The 27,367-nt window shown below is 47.6% G+C and overlaps 2 protein-coding genes across 4 annotated transcripts in view; one reads left to right on the forward strand and one right to left on the reverse strand.

Annotated features, from left to right (window-relative positions):
- ATP1A3 (ATPase Na+/K+ transporting subunit alpha 3) overlaps positions 1 to 11,648 on the forward strand; it is a 34,047-nt gene extending 22,399 nt beyond the window's left edge. Inside the window, exons 17-23 of the mRNA XM_083515780.1 lie at positions 1,165 to 1,319; positions 2,535 to 2,658; positions 4,121 to 4,266; positions 5,597 to 5,727; positions 7,586 to 7,687; positions 8,534 to 8,625; positions 10,040 to 11,648. Coding sequence (XP_083371906.1) covers positions 1,165 to 1,319; positions 2,535 to 2,658; positions 4,121 to 4,266; positions 5,597 to 5,727; positions 7,586 to 7,687; positions 8,534 to 8,625; positions 10,040 to 10,068 — 779 coding nt within the window. The 3' untranslated portion in view covers positions 10,069 to 11,648. The remainder of the gene's footprint in view (positions 1 to 1,164; positions 1,320 to 2,534; positions 2,659 to 4,120; positions 4,267 to 5,596; positions 5,728 to 7,585; positions 7,688 to 8,533; positions 8,626 to 10,039) is intronic.
- Positions 11,649 to 15,754: 4,106 nt separating this feature from the next.
- Positions 15,755 to 26,435, reverse strand: RABAC1 (Rab acceptor 1). 3 transcript variants are annotated; one of them, XM_083516028.1, is made up of 6 exons: positions 26,235 to 26,435; positions 22,976 to 23,086; positions 21,458 to 21,670; positions 20,681 to 20,778; positions 19,512 to 19,613; positions 15,755 to 16,972 (listed from the first exon to the last, which is right to left on the reverse strand). In XM_083516028.1, exons 2-6 carry the CDS (start codon positions 23,053 to 23,055, stop codon positions 16,884 to 16,886), a joined length of 582 nt encoding a protein of 193 aa, XP_083372154.1. In that variant the 5' UTR covers positions 23,056 to 23,086; positions 26,235 to 26,435; the 3' UTR covers positions 15,755 to 16,883. The 3 variants fall into 3 exon arrangements, with proteins under 3 accessions (XP_083372154.1, XP_083372153.1, XP_083372155.1); XM_083516027.1 differs by lacking the exon at positions 26,235 to 26,435 and adding an exon at positions 25,882 to 26,211; XM_083516029.1 differs by lacking the exon at positions 26,235 to 26,435 and adding an exon at positions 25,960 to 26,204.
- Between the last annotated feature and the right edge of the window lie 932 nt (positions 26,436 to 27,367).

Genomic DNA, 27,367 nt, shown 5'->3' on the forward strand with positions numbered 1-27,367 from the left:
GCTGCTGGAATTCATGGAGGTAAGCTAGCCATGCCCATTCATTTCAACAGGTCTTCTCTGAGTAGAACTAGCATTGGTAGGATCCTATTAACAGGATTTTCATTACCTCAGCCAGGGGCGATGGCCCCCAGGGGGTGTTGGACTATATAGGAAGCTTGTCCATCTAGCTCAGTATTGTCTACACGGATTGGCAGCAACACTCTGGAATTTCAGCCAGCCAGTAATTCCAACAACAGTTGTTGTTGTTGTTTATTGTTAGCATTTATATGCTGCCCTGTACCTGCAGATCTCATCCAGAAAGGACTGCATCTGTTATCCCTGATCTAAGCCATCCCCAATAAATGCCTGTGCAACTTTTTATTTAAAATCTCCAGGAGGCAACTAGGGCAAATTTATTACCGTATTTTTTGCTCTATAAGACACACCAGACCACAAGGCGCACCTAATTTTTGGAGGAGGAAAACAAGAAAAAAAATATTCTGAATCTCAGAAGCCAGAACAGCAAGAGGGATCTCTGCGCAGTGAAAGCAGCAATCCCTCTTGCTGTTCTGGCTTCTGGGATAGTTGCGCAGCCTGCATTCGCTCCATAAGACGCGCACACGTTTCCCTTTACTTTTTAGGAGGGAAAAAGTGAGTCTTATACAGCAAAAAATACGGTATTTAAATTGATTCAATAAATATTCTGTGCGCATTATGTCCCTCTTGGCACCTAAAGGCAACGCCTCTTAAACCGTTCTTAGTGGATTGGCTGAGGAATTGTTCCTTATTCCGCCTCTTCAATTCAAGATCCTTCTAAAGCAGAGCTTTCCTAACTGCGTGTCGCAGCACATCAGTGTGTCAGCTGCAATGTGTAGGTGTGTTGTGCAAATGGTCCCCATGCCCCTCCTGGGGCCGGAAAGGGGTTAGTTTAACCTCTGGCTTGCTAGTAAAACTGAATTACCATGTCGTGAAACAATGCATGTCTAAAAAGTGTGTCAGCAACGTGAAAGGTTTGGAAAGCACTGCTCCTAAAGGGAAGAGGGCAGCAGCAGCAATTGAGTTGTGGGTGAGAGAGGGGAAGAGGGGTGCGAAGATCTGGCTTGCTCTGACTTTTGGGAATCCCCTTGCCCCCCAGCTGTGCCCCCTGTCTCTCCCCCTTACGCCCATGTGTCTCCCTCTGGCCAGGACGCCTGATCTTTGACAACCTGAAGAAATCCATTGCCTACACCTTGACCAGCAACATCCCTGAGATCACCCCTTTCCTGCTGTTCATCATGGCCAACATCCCTCTGCCTCTGGGTACCATCACCATCCTCTGCATTGACTTGGGCACTGACATGGTGAGTCTCATCCCCTCACACACAGAAACGCTTTTCTTCCAACTCAATCCAACCCGAGGGTCAACCTGGTCCCCACCGCCCACTAGTGGGCGTTTCAGGATTCTAGGTGGGCGTTAGGGGGTTCTACGGCATAAGCTGAATCCTCCTTCCATCGAGCACTGGTGGGCGGTAAGGAAATTTTACCATCAAGAAAGATGCATGAGTGGGCGGTAGATATAAAAGGTTGACTACCCCTTGCAATGCAGGAATCTCAACTGGTCTCCCATCCAATTTGAAGCCATACCAAACCCTGCTTAGCTTTGCAGATGTGCTAACAGTTTTACTGCTGCACCATCAGGAGGACATTGATCCAGTACCCAGATATTCCCAAATTCCCATTACTTCTGCTCATTTGCAACCCATCTTCTGATTGGACTCAGGCTCTGTGGAGGAGCCCTGGTTCACTTCTGTGTCAAAAGCCCAACTAAAGCCTGGCATAAACCAAATGTGAACTGCATGGTAGAAGTTACTCAACTGTGCTACTGTGTGTGAGGAAAGGTAGTATCTCTGAGTGCTCCTACCTGAAAGCAATACCTGCACACGGAAAACTAGTCAGGGAGAAGTTGAGATTCTAAACACTTGTCTAAAAATAGTCTCCTTTATAACTAGATTTCTGCATGCAGGGGTTCCCCCCCCCCCAACTGAAACTAGCTTTGAACCTGGGAAAGATTTTATCTTTCAGTGAATCCTGGGAGCTGTAGTTCTTACCAGAGTGCAGAGCATTCTGTCATTTCATTGCAGAACTACAGTCCCTCGGTTCCTTTGAGGCGAAGAAACCATGATGCTCAAACTGGTTGATGTATCTAGGGAAAGAAGCCTTCCTTAAAGCACTTTGTCTGTCTGTTTCTTTTTACAATCTGAACATGGAGGCAGAGGCTCAAATCTTTGTGTTGCCAATTTGACAAAATGGCTGCCTCTGAACACCAAACTCGTTCTGAGCAAAAGTACAGAGAAAAAGCATTCTGGAACTTCCCACGGTTCTGTCGCTGAATGCTATATCCCCAATGAGATGCTCGAACGGTTCTCATCATCCCTAACCATTGACCATGTTAGCCAGAGCTGATGGGAGGTGATCCTTTAGCACAGGTTCCCCACCCCCTCACCTACACCCAAAAACTTCAGCCCCCCAGCCCTGCGATCCTGCAATCCTGCCGACCCTCTCAATTCTTCCCCCAGGTGCCAGCCATCTCCTTGGCTTACGAAGCAGCTGAGAGTGACATCATGAAGCGACAGCCACGAAACCCCAGGACTGACAAGCTGGTGAATGAGAGGCTGATCAGTATGGCCTACGGGCAGATTGGTGAGTAAACGGGGGACAGCCATGGAGCAGGGCTGAGCACCCCCAGGTGGAGAAGGGAGCTGAGTGGGGATGAATTGGGCAGGTGTTGAAAATCAGGCCAACATACAGGCTTCTGGCCCCAGTGGCGTAAGTGGGACCCGGGAATGCAAGCAACTTTGTCCAGTGATACGTTCTTATTACGTGACACATGAAGCACACAGTACACAAGCAATATGTTTATTTATGTATCATCAATTCAAGTATCCCCTCCACAGAGATTCTTTGGTAGTGGGTGGAGTCATACGTTGTTCTTGTATTTACATGAAAACCAATAAAAATTATTTGCACATTTAAAAAAAGGAATGCAAATAAGCTTTCGTCCCAAGGCAAGTCCTCTGTGGCAGAGACAGAAATATTTCTCAGAGTAGTGAGAATAGGACTTACTCCCAAGTAACGGTGCACAGGGTTGCAGCTTTCTATAGAAAGCTGCCTTCTATTGAATCAGGCCACTGGTCCATCTAGGCCAGCATTGTCTACACGGTCTGGCAGCAGTTTTCCAAGATTCAGACAGGGTTCTTTCCCAGCCCTACTTGAATAAGGTAGCTTCCTAGGTTGCTATGATATTTGGAGGGCCGTGCAACACGTAAATCTGGTTTATCCATTTTTATTTTATCTTGCCTTTCCTCCAAGGATCTCAAGGTAGCATACAGAATTACCCTGGCCCATTTTGCTCCCCACAACAACCCTGTGAGGTTGGCACAGCTGAGAAGGAGTTACGGACCTAGTGAGCTTCATGGCCCAGTTGGAAACTGAACCCAGTGGTCTCCCAGTTCCCTACCACACTTACATAAATGCCTCTTGCAATTCTGGTCAGCAGTTCACTACTCAAGGTGGATATTGAATTCCGGGTCGGATTCCAGATGACATGCTTGTGTTGCCAGAATGGTTAGGTCTGCGAATAGCTGCTCATCTGGTCTCTTGTGGTGAGTGAGGAGCAAACTGTGGCCAAGCAGACAGGGAAGCTTTGTAGCTGCTGTGGGTCTTGTGGGAAGGCATTTGTGTTGCGCATGCGGGCGAATGACCTGTGGCTTTATCCACAGGGCAAACATGTAGGCTTAGACACGAGACTAAGGAGGATTAGAAGCGTTAAGGTGGCTGAAATGGGAACCATGTGATTGAAGGGCATGGGCCAGCAGAGGCTGGCATTGCCCCCACCCCCAGCTTAGCCTGCCCTCAGGAAGCCCCCACCTGCCTGCCTTATTACTTATTGCCACTCCAAGGGGTAGCACCGCCTGACAGTTTGCTCCTCTTCAATCTCAATGTTGCCCCTTGCAGGACCCAGCAGGAAGGGACGGGGAAAGCCCGCCCCAATAATTAGTTGGCTCCACCTGTCATTGGTTCTTGACTCTGCCTATCCAGGGCTCTGGCTCCACCCACTGTGGGTCTCCCTGCTTTCTGCCAACTCTTCACTTCTTTTTTGCAGGCATGATTCAGGCATTGGGCGGTTTCTTCTCCTACTTTGTGATCTTGGCCGAGAACGGGTTCCTTCCATCTATTCTCGTCGGGATCCGCCTCAACTGGGATGACCGGACATGCAACGATCTGGAAGATTCCTACGGGCAACAATGGGTAAGAAGAGGGAGCCCATTTTGCTTGCACAGCCTTGAGTGAGGCCGGGCATTTTGTGGAATTGCAGCAAATGAATGCTTCTGGCAGTGGGCAGATGCCAGAAATTAAACTGAGTGCCAATGTGTTAAGTGAAGTTGAATTGGGTCCAATATATAAATAAAAGGGGGTGGGGTGGGGTGGAGAATGATCAACTTTGGTCCGGTGCAGGAAAATATATTTTGTGACTCAGAACGTTAGTCATAACTGGTCAGTGGCTGTGGTTGTGAGGAGGAGGAGGAGCAGCTGCCGCTCAGGGCCTGATTTTTGGCTCTGGCTGGCAAACAAGCAGGTGGCAGGAATGACGAGGCAACGTGGGGCCCACATTGAGGGTCTTCTTGTTCCAAGGTCCCCACAAAGCCCGTTGCCGCTGCAGCACCACTGGGATGCCCTAGGCCATTTCCTCTACACAGAAGAGTTTCTTGAGCAGTTGAAGATGAAAATGATGCTGAAATATACTCAGCCGAGAGTGGATTTCATGCTCTTTATTCAGTGAGGAGGAATGGAAGTTCCCCCAGAATGTCTGCTTTATATACATTATTTACACAATGGGCCCCACGTGATTGGCTAATTCCAGGATTCTCCTGTAGGCCAATCAGGTTGTGGATTCACTTCCACCTGGAGCTGGATTGGGTGGCTCCTGTGGACCAATCAGACTGCTGCATTCTGAATCCTATTGTTCTAGGACCAATCAGACTGCTGCATTTTGGATCCTGTTCAACAGTACATAACAGATGCCAAGCCCTTTAAGCAACCTTCAAATACTGTGCTCTGTCAAACAGGACTTATGGTAGTGCTGTTGAGCAGGTCTTGTGAATCCATGGCCCTCTAGCCTCCAACTCCCAGCAGCCCCAGCAGCATGACCAATGGTCAGGGATGATGGGAGTTGGAATCTACCAGTACCTGCCAGGCCACAGGTTCCCTTCCCACCTGTCAATCACTCGATGGCACAGTGGTGTCAGGTGACTATTCTCCTTTGCCTGCGTGGTTTGAAATCAACCCACACAGGAAAAGGAGCAGCGCTTTGCAGTTGCTGACAATCAGCTCACAGGTGGTGCCTTTGTAAATGCAGATGCCCCTGGTGGGCTTTGCAATCATTGCCGCAGTGCCTGCAACCCTCACTTTCAGCCAAGGTGCATTTTTACCTGTCACACACCTAAATTTCCTAAATTTCAACAAGGCTGAGCAGGGATTGGTTTGGAGAGGCGGAGAGGGTGGCAGGTGAGAATGGCGGCATTGCATGTTTCTGGTTTCCCCATGTTGCCCTATTGATTGCACCCTCTCTGCCCCCTAGACCTACGAGCAGCGCAAAGTGGTGGAGTTCACCTGCCACACAGCCTTCTTTGTCAGCATCGTGGTGGTGCAGTGGGCTGACTTGATCATCTGCAAAACCAGAAGGAATTCAGTCTTCCAGCAGGGCATGAGGTAAGGCTGCTTGATTTTCCATTTGCTCAGGGAAACCGTAACTCTGTTTTGGAACCAGAAAAAAGAAATGGGGATTGTGGAAGAGAGACAATTTAGTGCATCACAGAGGGAAGAGTCTCAAACCCACAGCTGAAAAATGAAGGCTTTGCTTGTTATGCATTCGTGATTCAAAGGCTGTGACCTCTGGGCGGGAACCCTGGCATACAAGGATCGAGGAATCCTTAAAAATTCCAACCCCCTTTGGTGGCTATAGGCTGCCCCACACATTACGTGGCAGTGAACTGGAACATGCCACAAAGAGTGACTTTGTTAGGAAGGTGCAGCCAAATTTGGCTCTGTGGTGATGACTGTACCTGCATGGCAAGTGTATTTTCTAATATGAGTTCATCTCATGCATTCGTTATATTTTCATATATGTGTGTGTGTGTGTATATGTATGTATATAGGTGTGTGTATATATGTGTGTGTGTGTGTATGTGTGTGTGTGTGTATATATATATGTGTGTGTGTATATATATATATGTGTGTGTATGTGTGTGTGTGTATGTATGTGTATGTGTATATATATCAATATATATATCAAAATATATATATATCAATATATATATATTATGTTGAAGGACCTCTGTGCTGGTCGTTGTCAAGCTACTACAGTCAAACCTTGGATGTTGAATGGCTTAGTTGCCAAATGTTTCGGCTCCTGAACATAAAAAACCTGGAAGTGTTTTTGGAAGCCAAATTTCTGACGCGGCTTCTGTGGCTTCCAATTGGCTGCAGGAAGCTTCTGGCAGCCAATCGGAAGCCGCACCTTGGTTTTCGAACAGTTCCGGGAGTCAAACTGACTCCCGGAATGGATTAAGTTCGACCACCAAGTTACGGTTGTATGTCTGTTCCAGGACACAGTGAGCACTGCCCTCTGTACGGTTGCCCCTGCCATTGTGGGCCTTACAGCTTCATCCGTTATAAAAGCAGGAGGGTTACCACAACATGAGTTGGGATCTTACAGCTCTCCAGATGCTGCTGGATTGAAATACCCATAATCCCTGGGCTGGTGGGGACCCAACATCATCTGGGAGCCCACAGGATGTGAAGGGACCCTACAAGAAGATGGAGTTGGGTGGAGCATGAGACTTTTGATCTCAGGGTTGTGGGTTCGAGTCCCGTGTTGAACAACAGATTCCTGCACTACAGGGGGTTGGACTAGATGACCCTGGTGGTCCCTTCCAAGTACAATTCTACGATTGGCTATTAGTGCACGACTCCTACATGTTTAAGGATACAAGTTTTCCCTTCACACTGGATGAGTTTGCCATGTCTGGGTTTTGAAATATTGTATTTATTCATTTATTCATTTATTTATTTATTCCTCCAGGAAGAGCCCAGGAGAGCAAACATATCCATAATCATTGTGGGGGCTTTTGGCTAGGTGGCCCTCAGGCTTCCTTACAAGCTGGTTTTTGTTTGTTTTTTAAATAAAATTTCTGAAAACACTTTAAAACTTTCTAAAAACATGGATCTCAGGGTTGCCAGGAACAGCGTTTTTTAGTCATCTAGGTAAGCAGGGTTTTTAAATTTCTCCTGAAAGACAATAATGAGAGAAGCAAGAGGTGCCTCACGAGGGAAGGCACTTGACAAAAGCGGGGCTGCCACTGGAAAGGCCCTGACGTGGGCCAACGCCAGTTGGGCAGCCCGCAGGGGGTGGTCCTCACCTGCCAATCACAGCAGAGAAATGGGTTAGTTTCCAAAAACGGAGGTTCCAATGGAACCTCAGGGAGTTCTCCTTAAGCAAATGGGGGCAACAGGTGACTTATAACAAGAGTATTCCTCTCTTTCACTTTCTCTCTCTTTCCCCCTTCAGAAACAAGATCCTCATTTTTGGTCTCTTTGAGGAGACTGCCTTGGCTGCCTTCCTGTCCTACTGCCCCGGCATGGATGTGGCGCTGAGAATGTACCCCCTGAAGTGAGTACAGATGGGTGGCTCCGTGGCAGAGCATCTTGCTTGGCATGTAGAATGTCCCAGGTTCAATCCCTGCCATAGGCCATGTTCACACCATACATTTTTAGAACTATGATACTGTGTTAGACAGGCACAGCTTTCCCCCAAAGAATTCTGGGAGCTGTAGTTCGTTAAGGGTGTTGAGAGATTGCCAGGAGACCCCTATTTCCCTCACAGAGCTACAGTTCCACAGAGTTCCCCGTGAAGGAGGATTGATTGTTAAACCACTTGGGGAATTGGAGAGCCAGTGTGGTGTAGTGGTTAAGAGTGGCGGACTCGTAATCTGGGGAACTGGGTTCGCATCTCCGCTCCTCCACATGCAGCTGCTGGGTGACCTTAGGTTAGTCACACTTCTCTGAAGTCTCTCAGCCCCACTCACCTCACAGAGTGTTTGTTGTGGGGGAGGAAGGGAAAGGAGAATGTTAGCCGCTTTGAGACTCCTTTGGGTAGTGATAAAGCGGGATATCAAATCCAAACTCTTCTTCTTCTCTCTGACCACCCTTGGAGCAAACCTCAGCTCCCATAATCCTTTGGGGGATGCCATGACTATTTAAAGCAGTATCATAGTGCTTTAAATGTATGGTGCGGACGTGGTTTTCAGACAAGAGGGAGGAGTCTTTCCATCTCTGGCACAAGGATTTTTCATTTGGAGAAGGCTTGATCACACCCAGGTTGTCTGTTTCAGACCTGGGAATCCTTGTGCGAGCGTGCAACACACACACACACACACACACACACACACACACACACACACTCACACCCATCCATCATCTCCTCGGCTCTTGTGCTGATCTTTCCTTCTCTCCTCAGGCCCAGCTGGTGGTTCTGCGCCTTCCCTTACAGCTTCCTCATTTTCGTGTACGATGAAATCCGTAAACTTATACTGCGCCGTAACCCAGGAGGTGAGTGGGGTCGGGAGAGTCGGGAGTTCTCTGAGGAGCGTGAGGAATATTTCGGGAGATGATGCTGAAGCGGGAAGCTCCCCATCCCTGGGGCTGGGCCCACTATTAGCCTCACCCAGAATAGACCCACTGAAGTGAACGGACATTACTAACATTGATCCATTCATTTCCACGGGCCTGCTTTTGCGCAGAACTGTGTTGAGTTTGAAATAAGGGTTGTAGGCACCCTAATTTTATTTTAATAAGATATTTATTTATAGACTTCACAGCTTCATATAAACAAGACAGAGGTCCCCCCTCAAGGCGCTTTCAATCTAAACTCAGCTTTTTCCCTTGCTGTCCATTTTCATGCAGATGTCAAGGCAATAAACAACTACCGTATTTTTTGCACCATAACACTCACTTTTTTCCTCCTAAAAAGTAAGGGGAAATGTCTGTGCGTGTTATGGAGGGAATGTCTACGGGTGGCATCCCTACGGATTTTCCTCCTCTAAAAACTACGTGCTTGTTATGGTCGGATGCGTGTTATAGAGCGAAAAATACGGTATTTTACTTTTAAAAGGCAACTGAAGGTGGCTCTGTTTAGGGAAGTTTTTAACGTCTGACGCTGTATTGTTTTTAATATTCAGTTGGAAGCCGCCCAGAGTGGCTGGGGAAACCCAGCCAGATGGGCGGGGTATAAATTATTATTATTATTATTATTACTATGCCCCCCAGTTCCCACATCTCCCCTATGTCAATATTTTAGATTGTAAACCAGGCTTCCTCAACCTTGGCCCTCCAGTTGTTTTTGGCCCACAACTCCCATGATCCCTAGCTAGCAGGACCAGTGGTCAGGGATGATGGGAACTGTAGTCTCAAAACATCTGGAGGGCCAAGGTTGAGGAAGCCTACAAACTATTTGGGGCAGGGACTTGTCTTCTTCAGTGAACACCACACCTATTGATAGAATAGCAACAATGATGAATAATACAAGTTGTACCCAACGATGGCATTGCACCATCAGGAACCTCTCATGTGGCACACTTAAATTTTCCTCTGATCCATCTCCTACCTTAATTTTTCACTGATCCATCTCCTGGCCAGTTCTGGAGATTCCCCAGACTTTATTAGAAAGAGCCTTTCAGAGGGTGCCGGGAGTTGCTGTGGCTTGGGGCAGGGAATGTGCAAAAATAGGGTGCCTTGCCTTGGAGTTTTAGAAGAGGAGCTTTGCGGGAATCTAAACACTAAGCCACCATTGAATGTGACTAATTATCCCAGTAATAAGGATTATCATCATCTTCTGGGTGAGGGGGAAAAGGGAGAGCGGGTGGGTGGGAGACCTGTGGGTGGAGCCAGGGTTGGGGGTGATGACAGGAGAACCGTGCCTGCCGCTGCTGCCTTGCTCATGTTGGTTTTTTATTTTGTTTTGCAGGATGGGTGGAGAAAGAAACCTACTACTGAGTCTCCTCCCTTGTCCGTGGCTGGTTGTCTCCCCTTAAGGGGGAGTGCTCTCCCCTCCAAAATTCTGCCTATCCTCCCCGCCTAATTATGAGAGAGAGAAAAAGAGCCTGATGCCAGGATCATAAGTTCGGACACAGAAACAACAAAACCACCTTCCCCGCCTTCATTTCCCCGGACCCCGGTGGCTGAGATAGGAACGCCATCCTGTCTCATCCTGCACCCATGTCCCAAGATGGAGGGGTGCGATGGGGGAGGGAAAACCGCCACCCCCCACACACCTCGACCTCTGCTCTCTGCCATATTCTTCCTTTAGTTTTTCGGAGCAGCCTGGGGGGGGGAGAGGGGGCATGGGTGCAAGAGAGAGAGAGAAACGGGGTCATTGGGGCAATATTTACATTTACCTCAGCGAAACCCATCTTTACCCACCAACCGTTGCCCCTGCATCAATTTTCCCCTTCCATAGCTGGGAATGAACCCGGGGACCAGCAGTACCCCCAAAAAACAACATGCCTCGGATTACGTGAGCCAAACGGGACAGGGTATCGGGTGGGAGGGCGCGGGGTTTACTGTTATCTGGTTAGCAGTAGTAAAGCTTTTGACCCCCCCAGGTTTGGGGAGGGAAACTCCTTTTGCTCCCCTACCCTTGTCATTTTCCATTTTCTCCCTCTCCCCTGTTCCTGCGGGGGATCTGTGTGTGTGTGTGTGTGTACATTTGTGTGTGTGTGTGTACGCACGAGAGGGGAGCAGAGGTCAGCCATGGGTGACCCTCAACTGCCCACCTACGCTTCCTTGGCCTCCCTCCTCCTATCAACTTTTTTTGGGTTGTGTGTGGCGAGTGTTGCAGCACAAAGGCGAACAACAACAACAACAAAACCCTTCAAGAACAAAACGCGCCAGGGCTTCTCGTCCCCTTTCCTCCTGGCTCCCGCACCCCTCCCCTCTCGACTCGGACTCCCGCTAGATGTGTAAATGAAACCCACGAGTCCGGAGTCCCTCTCCTCTGCATGTACAGATTTGCTCTCATAGGACCAAGACCGCAGCTTTCTCCCATCTCCTCCTCCTCTGTGTGTGTGTATGCGGGGGTCAGGATATTACCCTTCTGTCCCAAGGTAACCCATTGAAAGGAAGTGGGGACCCTCCTGGCAGTCCTTCCCACTGGTGCTGAACACCACCCTCTCCTCTTGGGCATCCGTTTTCCCATTTCCTTGGCCCACGACCCAGTACAGAGACCTCAGCCATAACTCCCTCCCCAGGAGAAAATTGTGCCCTTCCTCATCTACCCTGAGGTGGGAGGGACCTCTCTGGCTTCTGACTGGCAGGAGGGACCTCTCTGGCTTCTGACTGGGTGAGGCGACTTCACCTCTGTGTGTCCCCACCCTCAATAAACTTTTACTTTCTTTGTGTTTTGGGTGGGGAGGGGAGGGGGGACACGAAGCGCCCGTGTTGTGGGGGGGAGATGTAGTCTGTCCTGTCCCATCTCCCCTTCCCGTTTTGGGATTGTGTTGTCGTGTGAACCAACAAAAACAAGGAGGAAAAAACAAACCGATTTAACAAATAAAAACCAGAAGTGGAATATTTAATATATGAGATATAGCCGTCTCATTACATATATATCTCTCTCTGTGTGTGTCTGCGTTTCTGTCAGGAGAAATGGTGCGCAATGAATAGCCCGCCTACCCACTACGCAGAATGAAGTGTGGAGACCAAGGTGTTGAAATTCTGGGCTGTACCAATTCAGAGTGGAGGTGGAAACCTGCGTTTGTTGTGTATTATTGCCCCTCTTACTAAGTACATGAACACATTGAAGAGCAGCGGCTCTCAAACTTTATTTGCCTCTGGGCCACACTTTCAGAATAAAAATGTGCTCGTGCCACACAACGAACAGTGACTCTGGATCAGAACTAGGGTTGCCCTCCGTATCGCTTGATGCTCCCGCTCTCATTTTGAAAAGGTATCTATCCGTATAATGCAAAAAATAATATTTTGATACCATACCACTGCACCGCAATGTTTAAATGTTTCTTTGATTGTCTACCTGCCACCCTTGCCACCCTCTCCTACCAAACCAGTGTGGCAGAACCACTGCCGTAGAGAAAGTTTTAGAGTAGCTCCATCCTTGCTCTGCTGGCTATAGCATTTATTTTATTTTTATTTTTTGCACGCACAAAGAACTGCCCCCCTTCCCTCTGAAGCGATGCAGCCCAGAATTCTTCTACACTTGATGCTTCATAATGTGCCAATGAGCTCTGAGAAGAAAACCCAAGAGAAAGGAAAGGGAAATGTGGTTTATAGATGGTCTCAGCCAAAGCTTTTATAGGGCTGCTTATTAAGACATCGGGCATTAAAGATCTTGCACGGTACATGGAGCAAAACGATCCATGCGCCACTGTTATGTGCATCTGATCCGCTGTGGCTTTGCTGATGGGGAGACAGCTACTCTTGCTTAGCAAATTGGGGTGGGGAGGAGCACACAGCTGGGCATCCTGCTTGAATTAAATGTTGCCAACGTGGCTTCTGAGAAGCAGCTGCAAAGGTGCGAGACAAAATTTAGACTCTAGCTAAGGGTGGATTTGTTGTTCTGTGTTTGGCCACAGGAGGGAGACAAGCAGCCTCTCCCAGCACTGCAGCAAACAGCTAAGTGAGGATGGCTGGTTGCAGGTGGCATTGCGGTGGGTTGGGTGGATAATAATAAAGAGAGCGAGCCTTGGCCTGGGATGCCCTCCGCTGCTCTTCCTCTCTTCCCCAAGTTCCCTTCTGAGGCTTCAGCTCTGTCCTGACCTCCTCCCCACTGTCTGGCACTGTCCTCTAACTCGAAAGATGCCTCTTGACGCAGCTAATTTAATCGGATTGCTTTTTCCATCTGGCTCCCATGGGGTGGGGAGTGGGGAGAGAGGAGGAGGTCATTGCCACGGCAACAGAAGGATGGAGAGAGAGAGAGAGACACAGAGCAGGGTATTGCCATGGTGACAAAGCAGGCTGAAGTTGCTGAAGGAAAGGTGGTGGCGAGGCACTCAGGAGACCCAGGTGCTTGGCTGGGCGGTGGCCCGTTTTCACGGAATTCGTAGAATTTTAGAACTGGATGGGACCTTGAGGGTCATCTAGGACAACACCCTGCAGTGCAGGAATCTTGCACCAAACATGGGGCTCGAAACCAGGACGTGGAAATCAAGGATCTCGTGCTCTTTATCAACTGAGCTATCAGTTCTTCCTCTCTTTTAAGTTCTGCAGAGCATCAGAGAGGGCTTTTAGATACCACTCTGCCACTGCCCCCCTGGTTTATGGCTGCCAAATCTTTTAGCAGCCCTCTGCTCCTGTGCCTTTAACAGCAGCAAAAAAATAAATAATGAAGATTTAAGCATTCCCTGCCAGGGAAACCAAGCCATGGTGGTGAGAGGCAGCGCTCTTTTGCTTAATCATCTTGGCATACAATGGCAGTCATTAAATGCAGCGGAGCCTCGTCATCTAGAGATCTAGGGAACTGCTGGATATACATAAAGGGGGTGGGGGAATCTGCCATTTGTGTTTCTTCATTTAGCATCTCCAGGTGTGACCTGAAAACTACGTTAAGACCTAGGTGAGCTGCCCTAATTTATTAAGTCTGCTACCTCCTCTGAAAATCCATTTTAAGGCTGATGTCTGTTTGAGGTTTCAGCAAGAAAGCCAGTTTTAATCTCGGCAAACGTGACTTGAAAAACACAGCAGGGTATCTTGGGCTGCCTGGCATTTAGGGCAGGGAAGCAACTTTCATCCACACAGTCCCATTTCTCAAAATAAAGACCTTGAAATCAACGTGTTTCGGGGTGACAACCTCTGGCAGCAAACACATGGCAGTGTTGTGGGGTGCAGTGAACAGGAACCGTCCTGCTGCATCAGTCCAAAGGTCCACTCAATTCACCCTCCTGCTTCCAGCTAGATCAGGGGTCAGCAACCTTTTTCAGCTGTGTGCCGGCCCACCGTCCCTCAGACCATGTGGTGGGCCGGACTATATTTTTTTTTGGGGGGGGAGGAATGAACAAATTTCTCTGCCCCACAAATAACCGAGAGCTGCATTTTAAATAAAAGCACACATTCTACTCATGTAAAAACACACTGATTCCCAGACTGTCCGCGGGCCGGAATGAGAAAGCGATTGGGCCGCATCCGGCCCACGGGCCTTAGGTTGCCTACCCCTGAGCTACATGGTCCTAGGAATCCCAAAATGCAAGGTGTGATAGCAAGAGTCCTTCCTTCCTGTTGCATGGCTGTAGCAACTGGTATTCAATGGCTTCTGAACATGTCAGTTTCTATTTCAGTACTGTGGCTAACAGGCAGTTGGCAAGGGAGTCCTGCAACAAAGTGTTGCAGCACTGAGTGTTCCTGCTCAAGATTCCAGCCAACAAGTCACTGTATTCCAGCCAGGATGCTCAATTTCATCTTGCCCTCCCAGTGTCAGCATTGAGCATGCTTGCTTTGCGAGCTGCTTAGGTTTTTGTTTCCCCTCAAAATATTTGCTTTTGCTCTTTCTTTTTTTTAAAGATATTAAAAGTTTTTAAGATATAACAAGGAAAAAAAATAAACATACAAAATAAAAAAGTTAAAAACACACATTAATTTTCAATAACATAACTTCCATACACTTATTTCCTCGGACCTCCTCATACCTCCCTTCTTTGTATTCCAGTTAGATTTGTTAGTTCAGCAAATCCTTACCATTAAACTTTTACCCATTTGTAAAACCTCTTTTCCCCCCTCATATCTCTTAAAGCATTACAGCTGGAAACCGCTTAGTTTCTATCCAACATCCTTCTAACATTCATTAATTTTACAATGTTTCTGTAAGTAGTCTTTGAATTTCTTCCAGTCTTCTTTCACCGACTCTTCTCCCTGGTCTCGGATTCTGCCCGTCATTTCTGCCAATTCCATGTAGTCAATCACCTTCAGCTGCCTAAAGATTTGCTTTTGCTCTGCTGCAAACCTAGGGTTTCTGCAAGCCTGCGGATGCTTCCGTCTTGTGTGTAGAAGGCACTTGGAAAACTGATGTTACCATTAGCATGTATGAATGCAGACTCCCCCTCCTCTGTTAACTACTCCATTCTTTAAAAGTCATTGGAAGTGATGGCCTTCGCCACATCTTGTGGCAGTGAGTTCCATAGTTATGCACTGCGTGAAGCAGATTGTGTTTTTGTCCATCCTGAATTTACTGCCACTCGACTTCAGTAAGAGACCTGAAGTTCTAGTGGGACGTGAGAATCGGATAATTAGAAAGGATCTTAAAAGGCATCGAGTCCAACCCACCAAAGATGGAGATGATATGCTGCTCCAATACGTAGCCTTGCCTTGAAAAGGTCTAATGAAATAGTTGCCACCACCACCTTCCAATTCAGTCTGGTACTGAAACAGAAACTGGAGAGCATGTACCACTGGCTCAGGTGAAATCCCCTTGCAATTTAAACTCATTGCTCTGGGGCAGCTTTGGGCAACCTGCTGCCCTCCAGATTTTGCTGGGCTACGACTCCCACCTGAGTTGGGAATTGTAGTCCATCAACATGTGGAGGGCACCAGGTTGCCCAAGGCTGCTCTGGAGCAACAGAAAGCAAATTTGCTCCCTCGTCTCTGTGACCTAGAGAGACACCCCCCACCCCACCCCCGGGACCAGCTCCAACGCGAAATTCTGGAGAAGCCGGGCTGAAATGAACAGAATTAGCAGTCCATCTTAACCTGGAATTTATTAAGTGCTCACAGAATATGAATCACTTGTAAATAGCATAGTATTAAGAGCCCTTGCAATTTCCAAATGGATGAATAATTGCTGCGGGGCGGGGGGGGGGAGGAGTTACAATTGCAGAGAACCTGTAACATTAAGAAAGGGTGTTGCTATTCCATTAGTCACTGGGGGTTAAAACAGGATGAAAATACATACAGAGACTTGTAAAACTTTGCAATGATGTTGCATACTGTGCTATCAGGCGCTAGGGGGCAAAAAAGGACAGGGCATCTCACATGCATTTTAAATTATCTCTGGCCACGTCAGGGCCACAATCAAACCAAATGAATTATTCTGACTGATCTGCCAGACCAAAGCACTCAAAAATGTGGAGAATCTGGATGATTCATGGTGCCACGTGTACGGAATTAGGTTGTGGAGTGTGGGTTTTTTTGCCCTGACTGTAGACTCTGGAGTTTTGATTTTTTTTTAATTTTTTTTTTTGGTGGTTTATCCACTGTCGGCTCCGAGCAGCGACGACAAGAGGCCTCTCTGCTCGCATTTCCGACGGCCTGCTGACGGCTGGCCTCAAACCAACCAGCGACCTTGAGAAAACGAAGGAGCTGTCGTGTATCAACACACACCGTGTGTCCCTGTGACCTCTTGGGCAGAGCAGAGTAAGCGCTTGGAGGACATTCCAATTAACACTTCTGCTTCTTTAATGTTACCGGCAGAAGATAAAAGGAGGCTAAACTAAAAGCTGTTCTGGAAAACCTCCAAGGCCCAGCTACTGGGTGAAGTGTAACGGGAGTTAAATAATCTCACGAAGGCAGAGAGTGCTGGACACGGCCTTATCACGTGCCCGAGATGGGGAAATCCAAGGGCGAGGTCATTGGGAATTCAGGGCAGGGGGGGGTTCCAAGGAATGGGGAGACGAGGGGTGGGAGGCAACCTGCACCCCCCAAAAGTAGGGAGAGCATCAAGGGTTTCTAAGATCTGGAGAGAGCCTCAAAGCCAGTCTCTTGGGGAAGGAAGGAAGGACATGGCACATGGCAATGGAATGAAGCAGCAGCGGTATTTACACAGGACACGGTAACAGCGATACAGGGGGCGAAGGGCTGCCCCAGGCCATTCACACTGGCTCCATCTGCAGCTCATCGGTTTCGGCACATTCCAATTCATGGAACGCGGCATGTGAACCAATAACTACCAACGTGGCACCTGTAGGGGGTGACAGACCAGACAGGGAGAAAGCAAAAAGGTCAGGTTAGTTAGTGATGGGACTCTGACATGCTCTCTGTCTCCGCTGCAGCTCCTAAGGGCACCTTGGCCTTGTGGGGAGGGAGAGAAAGGAGCCGAAGTAGATAGGGAGTCACGCAGAGTGGGATGGAAGACCAGGAATGCCCACCTGGAAGTATTATTATTATTTCTTTGTTTATACCCCACACATAGGGACGCGGGTGGCGCTGTGGGTTAAACCACAGAGCCTAGGACTTGCCGATCAGAAGGTCGGCAGTTCAAATCCCCGCGATGGGGTGAGCTCCCGTTGCTCGGTTCATGCTCCTGCCAACCTAGCAGTTCGAAAGCATGAAGTACAAGTAGATAAATAGGTATCGCTCCAGCGGGAAGGTAAACGGTGTTTCCATGTGCTGCTCTGGTTTGCCAGAAGCGGCTTAGTCATGCTGGCCACATGACCCGGAAGCTGTACGCCGGCTCCCTCGGCCAATAAAGCGAGATGAGCGCCGCAACCCCAGAGTCGGTCACGGCTGGACCTAATGGTCAGGGGTCCCTTTACCTTTACCCCACACATCTGGCTGGGTTGCCACAGCCACTCTGGGCAGCTTCCAACAGAATGCAAAAATACAACAAAACAATGTAATACTACCACCCATCCATTATGCCAGCACTATTCTCATCAATACAGTTTCCTTTTCAAATATTACTCACATAGTAGGCTTGACTCAAATAAGCCTTTCTCCTGTGCAAATGGCACTGAAAATGGCAAGGGTAGCACAGGAACGGCATGAGATGCTGTCGGAGAATGGAAATAGTTCGCAGAAGCAGATTTTCTGCAAGGTGGGAATTCTCTTCCCACTGTATAGTTTTGGTTTTTTGCAAGAACTGACTCAGGCGGAATGTGGTACGCCAACCTACAGTACTCTATTCCCTTCATATATTATTATTATTATTATTATTATTATTATTCATTGCTCTGGTGGTTTAGGTGAGCCCACAGTCCACAGAACTACACTTTCTGACCTGGAAAGTTAACAGGGGCAGATCCCTCCATTTCATTTCTTTTTACTGTCCTCTTGCCTGGAGAACATAAGGTGAATTAATTTTACACCTTATTAATTAGGTATACACCCCTTTCTCAAGAGTAAACCACAGAGCTCTACTCCTTTTGCATCCCCATCAGGGTCACATGCCAGGGCCCCTGAACTAGTGGAAGGTCACAAATAATAGTGCAGCAAGTGAAGCTGAACTGTGCAAGGCTGTGGACTAAATTTGAGCAGGGTTGGGAGGGGCAACAGTAAGCAGAAGCCCATGAATATGATCAAAATGCAGACCTTGCAAAATATGAGTGTCAGCTGAGAAGCCGACGGCCAATAGCCAAGGCTTCGTGTATTCTGCAACTTGTAGGTGCAGGTAATGCACACACCCAGCATCCTGAGAATCTCAGGTTGCACTTCTTAAAAACAAGCTTCCGTTAAGGACTATCACATCTAAGAAGTCAAACAGGTCACTGAACAGATTTCTAGAACAAGGCGTTAGTGCCCTGCACTAGTGCCTTGCGGCAGCGAGACTGGTAACTGGGAGTGGCCGCCAAGACCATATAACACCAGTCCTGAAAGACTACACTGGCTCCCAGTACGTTTCTGAGCACTGTTCAAAGTGTTGGTGCTGACCTTTAAAGCTCTAAACGGCCTCAGCCCAGTATACTTGAAGGAGCATTTCCACCCCCATCGTTCAGTCCGGATACTGAGGTCCAGCTCCGAGGGCCTTCTGGCGGTTCTCTCACTGCAAGAAGCCAAGTTACAGGGAACCAGGCAGAGGGCCTTCTCGGTAGTGGCACCTGCCCTGTGGAACGCCCTCCCACCAGATGTCAAGGAAATAAACAACTACCTGACTTTTAGAAGACATATGTTTTAATGTATTTTTTATCTTTTGCTGGAAGCTGCCCAGAGCGCTGGGGAAAACCCAGCCAGATGGGCGGGGTATAAATAAATTGTTGTTGTTGTTGTTATTTTCTGAAGGCAGCCCTGTTTAAGGAAGTTTTTAATGTTTGAGGTTTTATTGTGCTTTTAATCTCTTGGGAGCTGCCCAGAGTGGCTTGGGGAAACCCAGCCAAATGGGCGGGGTATAAATAATAAATTATTACTAAAATTATTACGCACACCAACTCCTGACTAGCAAAAGCAGAATAAATTATGCAAACTAAGAGTCTATTACGTAATGCAACCACATTTACCTAAGTTATGCACATCACAGAATTTAGCTCTTCTTCCTGCAGGATTTATGCATTTTAAAGAGAGTACGGGATGCATTGTGACACATGCAGTTATGAGCAGTGCAGGAGGAAAAGCTCTCCTCCCGGGTAACTCCACAGGAACACTTTTTACAACTTGCTGTTTGTGCAAGCTGTGGACTGTCTCCCAGATTTCCAGGAAACAAGAGAAGACACACACCCCTTCTATTTTATTACCCAGAAATGGAAGGTGGTTTGTGTCTCACAGCTGGAATGTGGCTGTTCACTTACCCAGCACCCAGAAGACAGCAGAGCCGGCTCCCGCCAGCCAGAAGAATGGGAAGGAAACGCCCCCAGCCAGGCCGTATTGGTGGGCTGTGCTCAGCTCCCGCCCTAAAGAAAAAGAGGTTGGGTGAGAATACAGGGGGCAGGAATACCGGGCTCACGCTCTAACTCTCAGGGCCTTTCGAGACAAAGCTGGAAGCCCCGGTTGCCTGTGTAAATCGACCACCGGCCCAACAGCAGAGTTTTGCCTGATTACTGCAAATGAACACAAGACGCCAAGCGCTCTATGGTCTACTCTAGCTACAAACTACAGGGTTGAAGCCTAGCAAGAAAAGGGCATTCGCCAGTGATCTGCATCATTCTTGTTGATGCACTGCCACCTGGTGGCTACTCTGGGAGCTGCAACCTTCAATGATGCTTCAAGGCATGAGAGAGTCGCCCATGTAAGGGGCCGGGGTGCTCGAATCACATGGCCAAGAACTGCCCTCGCCCTTTTCATGACATGAGCACAGCAGCACTCCTCCTGCTTGAGATTTCCAGCAACTGGTAAAGATCCCTGGAAGATCGCCTTCTCCCCAGTAGACCTACCCGAGTCCTATGCTGGGATAGCTCAGTAGGTAGAGACTTAATCTTGGGGTTGTGGGTGATTGTGTATTGCAGGGGGGTTGGACTGGATGACCCTCGTGCTCCCTTCCAACTCTACAATTCTGTGAGTCTAACCTGGGAGATCCTTTTCAGAGGCCCTGCTCCAGGTACACCTGCTAAATCAAGTGAAACGGGTGGCTACCAGAGACAGGGCCTTGCAGTGGTGGCCCCCCAGCTGTGGGAATGTCTACCTTATGGTTATTCTGGCATCAGGTGAAGACACTTTCATTTCCCAGGCTTTTCAGAAATCTGTGTTTTTAGCGTTCTGAAACACTGCTTTTATTTTGTCCTATGCTGCAGGTTTTTTACTTTATTTTACAATATTATGTTTTGACTGTATGTCATCGTTTTATGCCATAAGCCACTGGAAAACAAGGTTAGTGGGTGGCTTTAGAGAACTATAGAACAAAACGGGCAATGTTATGGCTTCAGTGATCGTGGTGGTTATGTAATCAGCACGCAATCAATTGCACTGATATGAATTTTGCCTATCACACATGGCTCGTCAATGCCAGCCTCCCTCTACGTACCAAAGACAACAAGTTGTGACTGCTGGGTCTTCAGGTAGATGATGTAACAGGCTCCGAAAAAGACAGCAAGCGCAATCAGGAGCATTGGAGACGTGATGCTGCCAGGGCAGAGAGAGAAGGCCAGGGGGTTAGAAGCGTCAAGAAAGATCACGGATCATCAATCCAACCCTCTCCCCAAATCACAGTAATAATCATAAAAAGGTTCCTGGCTTTGGGACATTACACAGTATTCCTCAGCGACCCTTAAGCAGCAAAATTCTGCATAAGAGCTAAAGCCAACCTGCTTGCAGATCCTCCTTGCTATTTGTCTGCTTCTGACAGCTACCGTTTCATATCTCAGGTGGCAGAACTGAATGTCTAAATGCTCCCTTGAAAAGTGAAATAAACGTTCTAGACTGAATGCTCTCCCCTCCCCCCCAAAAAAAAATCAAGGAAAATGCTAACCTGAAAGCTCCTGTCTGACATGCTAACTTTGACTATTTGTCTATCTCTATTTGTATGTCATCAACATATAATCTACTGCTTCAGGGCAAACATGCAATTTCTTCGCTGCTCTCTCCATTCTTTCTTCCAATGACACCTCAGTATCATCAGAAAAACAAAAAAAATTGCTCTGTCAGAAGGGATATTTCTACATCTTGTGCCAAAAGCAGCCTTCCCCTGAGACCAGCTTCTGTGGTTTATCCCAGCTGTGGGACAAAAGGCTGCTCAATGCATGCTCAGTGACGCCCTCATAGTTAGGAGGCTTCCTTCCCACGCCCTCAAAACCCCACTCACAGGCAATAGACGATGAGTCCCAGAAAGACAAAGACGTAGTTGCTCTGGAAATATTCCACGTTGCGCACCAGGCGCTTGCAGAGCTCCCCGAAGTTCCGAGGCTTCCCAAAGCGCCGCTGGTCGATGAAGTTGGCCCAGGGCCGGATGGTGGCCCGGCGCTGATCCAGCCACTCCTTGGCGGGTCCTTGGGGCAGGAGAGCTGGGATGTTGATCCTGGGGAAGAAGGGGAGGGGAGGCCAAGAGAACAGGGAGTGAGAAGAGGGGCAAGTCACAAGAGCCAAATAATAATAATAATAATAATAATAATAATAATAATAATAATAATAACGCCCTCCCACCAGATGTCAAGGCAGTAAGCAACTATTTTACTTTTAAAAGACAACTGAAGGTGGCCCTGTTTAGGGAAGTTTTTAATGTTTGATGCTGTATTGTTTTTAATATTCGGTTGAAAGCCGCCCAGAGTGGCTGGGGTATAAGTATTATTATTATTATTATTATTATTATTATTATTATTATTATTATTAATACCCCACCAATCCGGCTGGGTTTCCCCATCTACTCTGCACGGCTTCCAACAAAATATTAAAATACAATAGTCTGTTAAACATTAAAAGCTTCCCTAAACAGGGCTGCCTTCAGATGTCTTCTAAAAGTCTGGTAGTTGTTTATTTCCATGACATGTAAGGGGGGGGTGCCCTCTGCCTGGTTTGCTGTAACTTGGCTTCTCGCAGCAAGGGAACTGCCAGAAGGCCCCACGTAGAGCGCATTGCAGTAGTCCAAGCAAGAGATAACTAGAGCATGCACCACTCTGGCGAGAGAGACCGCAGGTATATAGGGTCTCAGCCCTATCTTAGTCAACATGCCCACCCCAAAAAAACAACAACTCCAAACGAAGAGGCCCAGGGCTGAGCCAGCAGCCTTCTTTGCTGGAGCAGGGATGGGAGAATCTGCTCTCAAGACAAGGGCTACATTCCTTTAGAGCCAACTTTCCAAGGAGCCAGATGCAGGCAGTGGGTGTGTCCAAAGGGTGCGTAGCTGCAGCTCGCAATGTTCCAATGACATATCAATATATCACCCAGCCCTAATGGGGAGGCCACCGCACACCCTCATGTACACGTGACCCTTACGTACAGCAGAAAACACAAGCACAGCCTCCTCTTTGCCACTGCTCAGCTGTTTCCAATTTGGTGGGCAGTAGGAGATGGGGAATGTGAGGAAGACTTATCTCTCCGCCCCGCTCAGCTGAGCAGCTGTCACAACAAGCTCATTGGGAATCTGCCACTTCTCCAATGCTTGCCCTGCTCGGCCTACCTCCTGCTTTAGCCATTTCAGAAGGTGCTGCTGCCGTGGTCCTCTTTGGGCCACCCCAAGGAGAGGCAAGGCCCAGGAGAGGCTGCAGGGCCTGTCCAAATGACTGGGCAGGATTTGGGCTGTGGGCCGCCAGTTCCTCACCCCAATCTTTAAACTATAATGCTCCATCCCATTTAAGGGGCTCCCCACCCCCTCCCAGCTCCTTACTTTGTGCCCAACACGGTCCCTGCTGTCTCCATTTCAGTGGCAGGGTTGAAGAGATGCTCGGGTCCAGTTTTGCTTGCCATTGCGCTTCGGTCGATTACAGAGAAGGCAGAGCTACAGAGAGATGGGAGGAGAGGGAGAGAGTCAGGTGTAACACTCAGAAGTTGGTGTGGAGATTGGAGTGCTGTCCAGAGAAAGCTAGGAAAGAAGACCATTGCTGGTTTAGGATGTAGAATCTAAGGGGCACTTCACACATTATAAACAGGCAAAATAAAATTTAATGATGCTCCTTTGGCTGCTTTCCAGTCCTCAAGGGTGGAGGCTGATCTTAGGGACATGTTATACATGCGTCTGTTAAGAAGATCAGCAATTTCACATCTGATTTGTTTAAGAATCACATATGAGCATAGGAAGAGACTGCTGGATCAGGCCAATGGCCCATTTAGTCCAGCACCTTGTTCTCACAGTGGCCAACCAGATGTCTGTGGGAAACCTGAGAATCCGCTGCTCCTGTGGCTTCCGGCAACTGTTACTCAAAAACATTAAGCCTTCAGAAGTTAGCTTTAAACAAATATTTGATGCCAGAGTTGCAAAGAGTTGACAGTGCAGACGGCCTCTGAGATGATCTCACCCACAATGCCTTGCTCAGAAGAAGGGCACTTTCCTGAAAGTGAGGGGTGGGTGTTCTGGAGAGCCTTCTTTGTGGGGAATGTACTCCAGCGAAAGTATAGAAATGAGGCACAGCATCCTGGACAAAAACACATCTGCTGTTTTGCTACATTCATCTGAACATGGCAGGGTTGCTTGTACAGTGGTGCCTCGCAAGACGAAAAGAATCCGTTCTGTGATTCTCTTCGTCTAGCGGTTTTTTCGTCTTGCGAAGCAAGACCATTGACGGATTAGCGGATTAGCGCTATTAGCGGCTTATCTGCTGATCGGATCAGCTGATAAGCGGCTTAGCGGCTTAGAAAAAGGGGGGAAGGAAAAAAACCCGCAGGAACTCGCAAGCCCATAGGAGATTCGTTTTGCGAAGCACCTCCAAAACGGAAAACTCTTTCGTCTAGCGAGTTTTCCGTCTTGCGAGGCATTCGTCTTGCGGGGCACCACTGTATTCAAAAGCAAAAAAAACCGCCCACAAGCTTTTCTGCAGAGCTAACCCAAATTCTAAAACAAGAGGAATTCTGAGTCCTGGATAAAATCATGGAAGTTAACAATATTGCAGGATTTCTTCTCAATTTCTTTAACTTATTCAGCTTCTACTAGCTACCAAATGGGGGGTGACATAAGAGCATCTATGCAGTGTGTGGAAGTTCTTCCCAGTGACTCCTGGAAATCTTAAAATCAGTAGCCCCTCTGATTTCAGTAATTTGATTAGACAGTGCATGAAGAACATTTATAAAGCCAAAAAAAAAAAAAAAGAGAGAGAGAGAGAAAGATGATATTCTGAGCTTGTGAGGAATTGTGGGATACATACATCATTCCTAATTGGTTATTTCACTTGCATGTAGCCCCTCTAAATCCTGCTCCCCAGTACAAGGAGCATTAGCCACCGGAATTTTTACAAATCATAGCTGCTCCTTGTACTTTGTTTTCGGCTGGTAACCCAACAATTATCTAGGCACCAAGGTGATGGTTCCAGACATCTTGTTTGCCTTTTTCTGCACCCTTCGTTCTCCCGCGCAAATTCCAAATAAAAGCACTCAGTAGCAGAATCTGACCAGTTTTACTTTTCGGGAGGCAAATTTGCAGTTCTAACTTAGCCAGCAAGTGCCTTATAAAATCCACCCACAGCTCTGTAAACAAATATATCCTGTACAGAGGAGCCAGCTAGCACAAAAAAGTGCCAAGCAGATCCAGAACAGTAGACTGGTTGGATTAGAAGATTCACAACAGGAGGGTGATATCAGATATTGTCAGTGATATTACTGACAACATAATTAAATAACTAATTGGTTAATTATGCTTTTAAGGTACACTGTGTTTAGGGAAGTTTTTAGCGTTTGATGTTTTATCATGTTTTTAATATTCTGTTGGAAGCTGTCCCAGAGTAGCTGGGGAAACCCAGCCAGATGGGCGGGGTATAAATAATAAATTATTATTATTATTATGATATAATGGTCTCTGGTGTAAAGTGTTGGGGTGGGAAACCTGTTTTCAAAATCTAGCAGCAGAGCTGGCCCAAGGCACCTGATATATAAGCACCTAGCTTATGGAATATCTCTTGGAAGATGGAGCAAGCTTGTTCTCTCCTGCTCCAGAGGGTAGGACCCGAACCAAGTTATAAGAAGGGAGATTACAACAAAACATCAGGAGGAGCTTTCTGACAGTAAGGGCTGTTCTGCCATATGACTGCGATAGGTTCCTTCCAACTCTACAATTCTATGATTCTAGCTTCAATCGCCAGCATCTTCATGCAGGGCTGGGAATGACCCCCGTGCCTGAAAATCCTGGAAAGCAGCTGCCAGAACCGATACTGGCAATAATACTATGCTAGATGGACCCCAATGGTCTGGCTGAACATAAGGCAGTCAGCACTGGATTTAGGGCAGTTCTCCTGCACAGGGTGCAGAGCCAAGAGGAAGCCTAATAATAATAATTTATTATTTATACCCCACCCATCTGGCTGAGTTTCCCCAGCTACTCTATAATAATAATATTATAATAATAACAATACCTATATTTATATGTAGTTACAGATAGGTAGCCGTGTTGGTCTGCCATAGTCAAAATAAAAAAATTCCTTCCAGTAGCACCTTAAAGACCAACTAAGTTAGTTCTTGGTATGAGCTTTCGTGTGCATGCACACTTCTTCTGAATATATATATTTATATGGGTAAGCATATGGGTAAATAAGAAATATTGCGGAGGGGGAGCGTCAAATTTTGTCCTCGCTCAGGGCGCCATATTACCGAAGTCCGCCTCCTTATTAGCCAAGATGCAAGGTTTAAGGAGAGAAGATAGGAGCAGTGTCCAATTTGGTTTACTACCGGCTCAGGGTGGGCACCTAATCCCCCGAGCACAACTTGATGACGAGGCCTTCCCTCGCTAAAGCCCTGATAGCGCAGGGTGTGTCTCACACATTTTAGCAGCTTTTGGCTGACTTGCAAGCCGGGCAGGGAAGCTACAGGCTCAGCAAAAAAATTTGCTTAAAGCCCCCTTCCAGGCGCCTCCGCCTGAGAGCGGCCCAGAGGATGCTCTGCGACCAAGACTCCCCCTGCATCCAGGGTTGCCCCTGGCAACAGCCGAACCCCCGCTCACTCACCTGCCTCCTTTGGAATCCGGTCCAGCTCCGCGCAGGAAGCAGAGTGTGGCTGCGTGGCAGGGGGAGGAACGCGCGTTTACGTTAGCAGGCGGCGGGGAGCATGCTGGGAAATGTAGTCTTCACGTGCTTGAAGCTCCCGTAGCGAATGAAGGCGAAGGAGAGTGCGGAAGTGCCACCTTCCCCGCATGGGCGTAGCAAAGCAGCCCGCTTATTCTTGGACTGCAAATCCCATCAGCCCTAGCCAGCATGGCTGCATGCTGAGGCTGATGGGAGTTGTAGTCCAAAATCTCTAAGTGGGACACCGGGGTGGCAAAGGCTGCAATAGAGCGTCTTTTAAGTGTGCGTGGCTGGTTCCTGTTTTCTGGCTGGCGCACCTCTCACCTTTTTCTCATTTGCTAGGGAACCTGTGTAGGCCTTCTGATAGATTCCTGCATTGCAAGGGATGGCTAGATGGCCATCAGGATCCCTCCAACTCTACAATTCTGTGGTATTGCTGGACTACAACCCCCAGCCTGGCTGGCGCGCGCGCACCCCCCCACACCCCCGCCCGGGTAATAGTGGCTTTCTTGTTTATGCAGTCAACCGGATCTATAAGAATACTGTAGAATCTGGTATTTTTGTGCTTTCTGCAGTATAAGTATTTCATTTTGTCCTTGTTTGTATTACTTTTTTAAAAAAATATAATTTTCATTTATAACTAATAATTTACAACAATTATTTAACCAAGTTTTAACATTTTCAGTTTTGACTCCCCCCTCTTTCTGCGGTTCCTTACATTTCTTTTCGTCCTTTCCTGCATACTCCAGATTGCCTTAACTTACTCTTTTAATCATCTATTCTCATATATTTTTATGTTTTGAACTGCCCTGTGATCTTCAGATGAAGGACAGTATGCAAATTCAACAACAGCAGCAGCAGCAACATTATATATCTATATCTATATATATAATTGCAGGTTTTCACAATAATCCTACCAATGTCTTGGTCTGTTTACAGTTTGTTTGTAAATACTCAGTAGACCACTTCCATTCCTTTCTAAAAAGTTTATTATCTTGATTTCTTATTCTTCCGGTAACTTTCACCATTTCTGCAAACTCCATTAAGTTTCTGTATCCAATCTTCTTTCTTCGTGA

This window comes from Podarcis liolepis (genome assembly GCF_965112155.1).
Source record: "Podarcis liolepis genome assembly, chromosome: 7".
NCBI classification, from domain to species: Eukaryota; Metazoa; Chordata; class Lepidosauria; order Squamata; family Lacertidae; genus Podarcis; species Podarcis liolepis.